This window comes from Mastacembelus armatus, chromosome 1 (assembly GCF_900324485.2).
Source record: "Mastacembelus armatus chromosome 1, fMasArm1.2, whole genome shotgun sequence".
Lineage (NCBI taxonomy): Eukaryota > Metazoa > Chordata > Actinopteri > Synbranchiformes > Mastacembelidae > Mastacembelus > Mastacembelus armatus.
Genome location: NC_046633.1, coordinates 17,199,632 through 17,210,858, shown reverse-complemented (window position 1 = coordinate 17,210,858; position 11,227 = coordinate 17,199,632). Strand labels below are relative to the sequence as shown.

Genomic DNA, 11,227 nt, shown 5'->3' with positions numbered 1-11,227 from the left:
ATGGAGCCTCGGAAGTGCACTGTGTCAGTACTGCTTGGACTTTACCTGTGGGCGACATTCTTCTGTCAAGGTTGGTAACTGATGCGGCTTTCAAGCATGTTCTGTCTACGTCTGTCCAAAGAGGCCAAGCGCGACCAAAGAGAAAAGACGCAGTTTGGCACCTTTGCGTTGTATTTCTGCCATTTGAGCATCATTGACGTAAATATTTGTCAGAAAGATGAGAGTTGCAGTTCAGACACACTTCGGCGTAGTTTGGCTGTTTACTGCACATCTGGCGTGTCAGGAACATCTGTTTTTATAACTGTAAAGGCCATGCAGAGGAGTCGTCCGCGGATCCTTCTGTGGTAAATGTTTCTTATTTTATGCATCAAGAAAGTTTAAACGACCTTAAGATATTTGTGTCATCCATATTTGACTTTTGCGCCTGTAAACAATAGTGTGTGTGCTGCGTCCCTCGAACAACAGTGTGATAAAATGCTGTATCACCACATTTCTGGGTGTTTTGGCCAGCGAGTCTTTTTTATTAGACCACCAACATCTGGCCCAGAATTAGGAGAGCTTCCCGGTGATGATGCATAAAGCCCATTGGGGCCATTCATCCCTTTAGTGTAATCTGCTGCTGAAGGATTGTTAAATGCATGACTGCAGTGGAACAGAGTTAGAGGACCCTCAGAGGAGCGTAAATCTCTGTAATATATCCCTGGTTTACGCTCAGTGTCTCTACATGGAAATGTTTGCGTTTTTTTTTTACCTCCGAAAAATTGATCAGACCTTTCTGGTGTCTTTCCCTCTGACTGGAGAAGAAGGAGAAGAAGAAAAAACAGGCTGTGACACAGAAGCACAAGCAGGAACGTCTGAACGGCAACAGTCAGTCTCAGAAATTGATGAGGGTACAGTGAAGTTGAGGTATTTGTTAATTGGAGGAAAGCTCATACATTTTATTTCCTCATCTAAAAGCTCTGACATGGGCACAGGTGAGGCTAAACAAGCTGCCGTCTGTGGATATGTCATACCAGCATATTCCATCAGGATATACAGTCACTACATTGCAAGTAAACAGGAACAGGCAAAACCATACAGCATCAAGCTCTACAGGAGCATTTGTTGCTATATGTTAGTGTGTTTACTTCCAAGATAGTTAAAGCTGAACATCTTTGAGTCTTCAAGAAAAAAAAAATGTCTGGAGTTTCTATCTCCCTCATGTCTCAATGAAACAAAGGTTTTCTTTCTTATATTGTGGGACAGTTATTCACAATTCTGTGGTAACAATATGTAGGAAAACAGTGCAAGGCTGGTTTAAGCTGTGCTAATAATAAAAAAGGTGTCCTGTGATGTCCTGTGATCTGTGATGTTCATTTATTTAGCTGTTCTTGTGCCCATTCTCTGTTCCAGGCACATTATTTCCAGTTAGTTTCTTTAAATGGAGTGTGTCAAATATATCCTCGAACTATAACACACTTATTATTCACTATGAAGATTTAGATCTTTCTAGTTGTCACAGCTCCAAGTTGGGTGCATGCCTGCAATTGTGAAAAGGGGGTCCTAGGTGCAAACATGCATTCACATGGATAAGTTCCTGCCAGCCTGTGGCCATTAAATGTGAGCAAAGTCATTTTATGCTATTACAGCTGATAAGAAATTTCCTTTAATGATAACATCAGCTAAAAAAAAAAAAAACAGCAATTCCATGAATCACTGAGTATAAATGAATGTAAATGAAACTGCTATTTAATGAATCATGCATCACCATTCAGGATGACTCAGACAAATGTCCTTTTCTATGGCTGCTGATTACCTGCGGCTTAGGGTCATTTGCAGTTTTAAACTACCCTCAGTAGCTGGCTGAGACAAAAACAGCAAAGAGTCCTCATGAATTTACCTAAACATTAGTCATGCATTCACTTTGACACAGAGAAGATTCCAGCTGAATTATAATGGTGCCCCTCATCTGCACAATGAGCAAATAGGCAACATTTTGCAAAAAGGTCAACTTTGTTTGTGGTTAACTGCCCCCAAGTGGCCAAAAACCTCATTAATGCAGCTTTAATGAAAGATGCTTAAAAGAGATAATGCTGCACCGCATCAAAAAGTGATTCCACTAAAAAAAAGGATAGCAAATATCTTATCAGGAAAACTTGCATGTTGCGTGAGACTGCTTGTTTTCTGCATTTATTTACCATGTTTGTGTGTACTCTTGGGTCAGAGCGAATGTTCCTTGAAACTTATTTCCACAAGTAAATAACTGACCTTGTTTGAAATTCTTGAAAAAAAAAAAAAAAAAAAAAAAAAACTTGGCACGGTCACATTCTGCTCTGTTTTCTTTACTTCTCAGATTCAGGATATGTATCGATCTTTTACAGATAATTGTGAACCAGCTGGTTTAATGTGATTCGATTTGAAACTTGGCAAAGTTTCCTAGATGTTCAGAGTGCCTGAGGCTAATCAATACGTAATCTGTCTCTGGTGGCATAGTCTGTGTGCATGTTGTCATGTTAATTGTCCCTGACTTCAATTGTATCTAGTTTCCTGTAAATTCCTAAAGCAGCTTGTTAGGAATCAAAAAGGTGCTTACCAGTGCTTTGCTTTACATCGGAGCTATATATCTTACAATGCGAAACACTGTAGATGCATAGCATGATAATGTGAAGAATATGCTATTTGTACCCGCAACATCGGCAAGAAAAAATAGAGGAACCCATTAAGGAAAAGGTGGATCAGCTCCTTTTATCCTCTCAGACCCCAGGGTCAAATGTTCCTTGTCATCTGTAGTAAACACTAACAGCAGTCTTCCTCTAATTTCCAATGTGTTCTCTATGATTTGTTGTGTATTTATTTTTCTTTCTTTTGCTGTTCAGTTTGACTATCTGTAAACCAAGCTACCTCTTGGGGACATTAAGGATTTATTCTGTCATGGCCTACTGTCCTCATCCCTCTTAGTGTGAAGTTAATACTGCTATGGGCAGCAAGCTGTCGAGAGTTGCCTTCCAGCACTGATATGGCGTAAATAAAAATGGGCAAAAAGCTGAGATTAGGATGTTCAGTCAAGCTAATTCAACCTAATTATAGGACCTACATAAAAGTTATGAACCATGTTGAGCCAAATATATGTCCACAATGTTGCATTGCCCATTTCAATATTAAATATCTGGATTCTGCTTTGAAAATTAAACATTTCTTTAGTGCTCCACAAATTTTACAAATCGAGATCAATTTACCCATCACAGTTAGTACAACTCTGCCTGTGAAAACTTGTATAATGAGCCTTGGAGGAGCTTTATGAAGTCTGGAAATGACCTTGATGGAGTAATTGGCATATTCTCCACTATGGGCTTGGGGATTACAAGTGTGCAACAGACAGCCTGCATCATAAAGTGGAGGTGTGGAGTTTGAAAGATGTGGCTGTGGGTTTGACTCAGTGAATTGTTATACACAGACTTGAATTGTGTCAAGTCTGTGCCAGGAAAAATGAGAAAACCCTGGATATGTCTGTAAAAAGGATTTCAACAGCAAGTGCTTTCAAGATTGAACGACTCGTAAATTGAAATGCCTGTCTGTCTAGTGCTGCAGCAGCTATAAAAACAACCCCTTTTTATTTCTGTACAGTCCAGCTGAGCTTTAATGCCTAAGGTTCCCAGTGGTCTCTAAAATGGAAATATGAGAGGTCACTAATGCAATGAATGAAATGAATGGTAGCAATTTGAAAATGATAGATGCCTTTAGGTTGTGTTGGGCTCTGTCTCTGCTGGTAGCCTATGTTCAGTCTGTCTGCTGACGATGTGGATCATGAAGCAAATCAATGAGCGCTGGGTTTATTGATGAAAGAAAAAAGAAGTTGTAATCTGGGAGATGAAAGAGAAGACTGATTTGGAAATTTGGAAAACATTTTGAGAATGAAACCTCCTGCTGAGAATAAAGTCTTTTAGACTTGGTGGGTTTGCGATATGTTTCATGTGCAAAATATTTGCAAATATGGAAAGAGAAATATTTGGTATTTGGCATTGGATTAAAATGATTTATACTGGTTTAAAAAAGCAGCACTGACTGTTATATCAAGTTTTTAACTTAATGATCAGTAAAATATGTTCATTTTGTTTAGTAGTGCCATGAGCATTGTGCTGATTTTGAGCATGGTTTAGTTTTATGCAGCTGCCCTCGACAAATGTGGATGTTCCTTTAAATCAGGTAAAATCCAATAATCCCAGGGGAAGTCACATGGTGGTAACAGACTACAGAAAATCAATTAAACGAAACATTAAATAAGAGAAACATATTTAGACATTTTAAAACATACTTATATTACAGTATTTAGGTGAAGCAATAATGAAACTAAACAGTGTCTTTAGAACATCCTTTGACCACATCACACTTTCTTGTGTTGCAGATTTAATTTTAATTGGATAACATTGGCATTTTTGACCATTATTCAAGAGTCAATAACCCCTAATGGCAAAGAGAAAACACTACCCCTGTTCAACATGATGTTCCACCACCATGCTTCAATAAAGGGACTCAAATGATTAGGATTGTGTGGTTCACTAAACATGCTGCTTTGAGTTCTGCATAAAGACTTGAACTTTTGTCTCTGTGTGGCCCTGCGACGGACTGGTGACCTGTCCAGGGTGTACCCCTGCCCTTCACCTGAGAGAGAGCTGGGATAGGCTTGAGCAGATCCCTGTGACCCTGGCCTTCAGGAAAAAGCGGGTATAGAAAATGGATGGATGGATGGATGGACTTGAACTTTTGTCTCATCAGACCAACCATCAGTTTACCTGGACAACCACGATAGGAAAAGTCCTGGTGGCTCCAAACTTCTTCCATTTCACAATAATTAGGTCCGCTGCGCTTCTGGGAGCACTCAAAGTTTTATACCCTTGCCCTGATCTATACCACAAGCTCATCACAGAGGTCTAAAGAGACTTCCTTGCACTTCATGTGTGTCTTCATAACCAATGTCCCTTCGGTTCTCTTTGCTACAGTCAAGTTCTATAAATATGTTTTTTTGGCTTTGTTATTATGGGCTATTGAGTTTAGATAGATGTATAAGTTATGTCTTTCAGTGTAACCAAAGGTCTTATTGTGGTACAATTTTGATCTATTAGGAGTTATTGTATTGTTTCAGTACATTGCTAAAGAGTTAATGAAAGTGAATGAGACAGCATTCACTTTCCCTACTATTGCTTCTTAGCCAACCTCCACTCCAGTCTGTCAGATTAGAGATAAGTAAATAACAACAACATACTGTACACAGCAGCAATTGAGAAAAGCAAATCCATAAGTTTTGAGCACGTAGAAGGAAAGAATTTTGTTTAATGACTGATCCATTAGTTGCTGACAAGCACACACACACACATACACACACATACACACGCACACACTTACAGCTGTGTCACAGATATTCCAAGTCTTTGTTTAGTACCCTATGGTACATTTTGCTTTGATTACTGAATGAATTTACAGGATATGATCCACACAAAACTACTGTATAATATTTCTAAAAAAATAGCTCAAGTTTTGGTTTCAGACTGGCTTAATATGTCCTAATGCTTAAAGATGCAATGTGTAAAATAGGAAAGATTTAGCGACATCTAGTGGTGTGATTGCAAAATGCAACTTTTTAAGCAGCAGTTAGTATTTTTTGGTGATTTTAAACTAAGGACAACGTATTTATGAATACCATGTTTCATTTTTGCTATTTGAGCCCTATAAATACTGCACATAGAAGTCACAAGTATATCGCCAGACTTCAGCAGTCATACGTGTATAGTCCGTGGGCCATAGGCCTTCAAAATCAGTCAAAGCTGATACTACAGGGGTCAACTCCTTATTGGTACCAAGTTCACTGACACAAAGTCTGACAACTGCATATGTTGTGGACTAATATAAAAACAGAAGAAATGATCTTCCACACCCCTCTCCCTCATATAAACTAATCAAATCCAAGTAACAGGTCCTAAACACATAGCCACACCCAACTACCCACCCACCCACTGTGACATCACAGTGTACTATAGCACCCTAAAACACACATGTGCATGAAAGTTACAAGGTTAGACATTAAATCACAAAAAATATTTACAAGTAGAATATACTGTGTAAATGCAAACATACAGACCACACTGAAAAGAAGGAGGCATGCAGAGAGAATAGTATGAAAGACTGACGGCATAAAGCATTGCATGTGACGCACTGTAACGATGAACATGTTGCTCGTAGGAATCAAAGCAAAACTCAGTCTGATAACCCAGACTCACAGCCCGAGGATGCCCTAGAATAAGTCATCAGAGCTAAGCCATGACAGGCTGCATGTATCTACTGTACCTGTCAGTATCTCAGTCTGTCTGAGGAGTAGGAAGTTGCTTTTTCACTGAGAAAAATCAAGTTCAGAACTTGCACTTGACTGTGCCATCTCTACCATCTCATAGGCACAACAGTGACAAGACTCTAAGTGAAGCAGGAAATAAATGGATTGACTTAATTTTATTATTGTAGCTCAACAGCAGTAAGCCATGTTTCCACCCATTCGGAGATCATCTCATTTTTACACTGACTCTGTGTGAAGCGTGTTCTTCCGCTTGTTTTGGCTCAGCTTGCTTCACTCTATCAATTCGCAACACTTCCGCTGGCTGCCACTCTGTCACATCAAGATTTAGGGGTGCCCCATCTGACATTCGCCAGCACCCTTATGCACAAACACAGCGATCTCTATTTGTTTATTTTTGTCTCATTAGCTGATCAGTCATCCACTCAGTCATCATGGGTTTGCGCATGCCTTGGCTGTCCCTCTGTAATTGCTAGACTATGTAGAGACAACAGCTAATTTAGACATGGGTCAGTGGGAAGATGCAGGCAGAGACCTTTTCAGGCCTGGCTGAGATGAGACACTGAATGATGATGGAGTCTGGAGGTTTGACTGAATGCTGTGCTGGTGGTAAACTAGACATGAGAAAGCAAGATGTGTTTCAATCTTAAGGGTGCAGATTGTGTGTAATTATTTTTTACATTGTTATAGTGTCAACTGCAGGGCACCAAAGCAAAAACCACACTATTTTTAACACATAATAGCTTTTAGTTGGAATTATACAAAATATAATGACCATAAGTTAGAAAATGTTTTTATGAGACTGACCCTACTAGAGAAAATCTGCTCAATCTATATTAGAAATGTCATAATGAAAGAACAATTAATGCAAAAGAGGTTGTGTTTGCGATTGCATAGAGTATGTAAGGATTCTGAACTATCTGTGACTAGAAAAAGATTTGAGGATTTTAGGATTGCTCATGTAGTCAGTTGTAAAATACACTCCTGAAGAAAATCTGAACACCAGGCTAAACATTACAAGTATTTGGATTTCCTGCTGGTGGATTGTAACCAGGTTGTAAGTAGTGCTTCAAAATGCCAAAAGAAGAAACAGGAGCAAGAGACAAAAAAAGGAGTAGGCAATTTACTGAAAACATTTAAACTCAAACAGGCCGATCATCAGTTGATTAAGTTTAAGACCATTACCTTAAAAAGTTAAAATCTGCACAAAAATCTGGTTTTCTGTCATTTTCCTTCAGACAAAAAGGCTTTCTGTCTTGAACATGGCAGGATTGTTGAGCTGCACAAGCAAGGCCTCTCGCAATGTGCCATTGCTGCAGAGGTTGGACATAGTAAGACAGTCAGTTTAAATTTCTTAAAAGCAGGATGTCATCATCCTGAGGATGATTCAGGATTCCCCTGTACTGAGCCAGAGGATCTGACAGGCTGTCTGTGAAGACACAGGCCGTTCCTCAACCCAAATTAATACAAGGGAATCCCACTGGAGATGTTTTCTATGTGGCACAGTGGAGAAGGCTCCATCATGATCTTCAATAGGAAAATGGAGTTTCAGATTGTGCAGGGCTGTCAAATGGTGGCTGGCTATGTGGAGATGTTGTAGCGGGTATCCCTCTTGACTGAGGGCCCTCATCTGTGCGGTAATGACTGGGTCTCTCAACAGGACAATGCTACAGTTCACAATGCCTGCCTGACAAAGGAGAACAACATCACTCTTTTGGACCATCCTGTGTGTTCCCGAGATCTAAATCCCACTGAGAACGTTTGGGGATGGATGGCAAAGGAAGTTTACGCCACACCGTGGCTGCCCTTTGTGAAGCCATCTTCACCACATGGCTATTTTCTATCTCCTGCTCCTGTTTCTTCTTTTAGCATTTGGTTATGGTGGTTATGATCCACCAACACAAAATGCGTGTTCTTGTAATGTTTCCTCAGGTCTTAAGATTTTGTTCAGGAGTGTATTATGGACATATAATTCTAAGGTGTAATATCGATCAAAATTAAATTAAATGGTTAGGATTTTGTTAAATCAAATCATGTTGATGCATGGGGATGTGGTCTACAATATGAGATGCAGTGCATTTTTAGTCAGATTTGACTATGACACCTGCATTATTAAGAAACTACAGTATAGTGCCAAAGGGAAGACATGCTAGCTTTACAACTGAGTTTATTGTTGCACTAGGGACTGTACTGTAAGACTCATTCCTGTTAAGTCGAATGCCTGATTATTGGCTGCAAACCTCCTGATGAGCCCTGATAAATACAGACAAAACAAAGCATAGTTCACTAAGCTCATTATGTTCATTATATTGTGACTTAATTAGGATTTCTTTATGGATTTGCTGTCACATTAATAATGTTGGAAAATACATGTAATAATAATCTTGATTAGATTAAACTCATTATTATTAAATAAACATTTTATTTTTATTAAACTACTGAGTTGATTCTTTGTTAAAGATGTATATAGTAGAATTTAAATGCTAGTTCCTCTTTCCATTGTTTCTAATTCTTCTGTTACTCTCCCTCCTATAACTTTTAAGTTAATCTTTTTCTTTCTCTTCACAAACTGCCTCTATCCTTCACATCTTCCCTTTCCTCTGCCACTTTCACTGTCCATCCCTTTTCCCCTGCAGATTGTCAGGGTGGTGTGCACCAGCGGAAGCTGTACCGCGACCTGATGGTCAACTACAACCGGCTGGAAAGACCCGTCCAAAATGACTCAGCACCCATCGTGGTGGACCTGGGACTCACACTGCTGCAGATCATTGATGTGGTGAGTGTGTGTTTGCCTCGCTTTAAGTACAAAGAACATTTGAGAACAGAAGGAAGAAATGACAGTGTGTGTGGAATTTGTTCCAGAAAAGAGCACAGGGGAGTCTTTTTGAAACTTTTTGCATATTGAATATTTTTCAAACGTTTTTTGTTTTATGTTAAATGCATTCCATCTTATTTATTTACAGTAACTGTGGTGCATGCTAATGCACATACCTTGCAGTTGTTGTGTTTCATCTTCCTGAACTTAAACCTGCTCGTCCACCAGTGACAGCACCAGACCACATGAGAATATTCACCTTTGAAATAGCAAGTTCCTTATTTCTTACCTTGATCCTTTTTCATTTCTCTGCACTACAGGATCTCAGCCTGTATTTGCAGAGAAAGAAAATTCAGCCTCAGTGCTGGGATATGCCCTTTTTTCTCACTTCCCTCCCCTTTTTGTTTAGTTTCATGTGTTTCCATTAAATTAATAGGTCAACATTTTATGACTTTTTGCTTTCTTGCTGAGCGTCAGATGAGGAAACTACTTTCACATCTATTAAATGTGACGCTACAACCATGAGAAACCTTATCTTATATATATATATATATATATATATATATATATTACATTTCATTTTTGTTTCATCCAACAACCGAAGAGTCAAGTCAAGGACCATTTCATGCACTGGAGCAATAACTTCCTCTCCACTGGTTGTATGGTAACCTCACTCTGAGCAATACTTGTGAGTTTCAGAGGTGGTCTATTTGTATACAAACTGAATATAAAGATGTGATTATATGCAAATGTGCTTAGGAGGGTGTAAACCAATTCAAATATGCATTTGCACTGTTCATCTTGGGGACTTTATGAATCAAATTCATATCATGTATAGAGAGAAACTAAAAAAATTGGAGAAAAACGTATTTTTAAAATACACACTATTATCACTATTCTCCTCAAGACAATCACAATATAGCAACAAAGGGCATTTCTCAAAAGGTCAGACTATTCTTTTAAACATTCCAATCCCAAACGCAATAGCTTTTTCTTCTTTATTTTTATGTATAACATTTGAAGCGGTTTCTTAAGCCAAAAACATTTAACATTTAAAGCATCAAGTTTCAATGTTCCCTACATCTTACACACACAAACATACCCCAAAACACACACACAAACAGCAATCCTCTCTTTCGTTGTCATTTTTAACACCTTTTCATGTCAAACCCACAGCTCTTAAATCAATGCTTGTGTGGTTTTGGTATATTTTCTGTCACATCTTATTTTATGTTTTCTCCCTTCTATGTCTGCATTTCCTCCTGTTCCCTATCCCGTGTACCTACCCTCACAGACACCCACATATAACCTCTTGCTTGTTAGCCTCACCACAAAGTCAGAGCACTCATCCAAAAAACCCAAGCCGACACCCCGTCACATCCCTGAGCCAGCACTGTCATGTCTCCTCATGCTAACTACAGGGTGGTAGGAGCTGGCCTCTAATATAAGATTCTTATTCTGTCAATAATAACATTAAGTCTTTACGGCACATATAAGAAAACATTTTGATGCCTTCTTAGAGCTTGCAAATAACAGACCAGAGACACAGAGTCAAGATACAAGGGGAGAGAAAACATATGGTGCTCTTGAAAACCCATGTGACAAGACTGTTTATTTATTTATTTATTTATTTTTTGAAGGACGACATAATTTAACATGCTAATAATTTAGTGTTGGTTGACAAATTATAAATACTGTTGTGCTTAAATTATTGTTAATAGTCTTCAATAAAAGAAAAGTAATAACACACGTTAGCCATAACTCTACAAAGACCAAAGACAAACATTTCATTGTTGAATATTATATATTCAATAATATGATATATTCAGCAAATCAGTATCTGTGTGTTTGCTGTTTATGTATTGTGATTAAGTTATACTATTCGTCGTTGTGATACACAATGGATATACTGGCAAACAGTAAGAACTCAGGCTTACTGGGCAGTTGTAAATAATGTAAACTGGGTCGTGCTTGTGTGTGTGACTGATATGGCCTTTGATTCCTCCATCTGCTCCTCAGTAACTCTCTAACTGGGGAACTGGGGCAGGTTTGTGTCCACAGCACAGACTAGATTCATCCCCATGAGTAATGAC

The 11,227-nt window shown here is 38.7% G+C and overlaps 1 protein-coding gene across 1 annotated transcript in view; it reads left to right on the top strand.

Moving 5' to 3' along the window:
• Nucleotides 1-11,227, top strand: part of chrna8 (cholinergic receptor, nicotinic, alpha 8) — a 36,793-nt gene continuing 25,566 nt past the window's right edge. Inside the window, exons 1-2 of the mRNA XM_026304163.1 lie at nucleotides 1-70; nucleotides 8,956-9,095. Coding sequence (XP_026159948.1) covers nucleotides 1-70; nucleotides 8,956-9,095 — 210 coding nt within the window. The remainder of the gene's footprint in view (nucleotides 71-8,955; nucleotides 9,096-11,227) is intronic.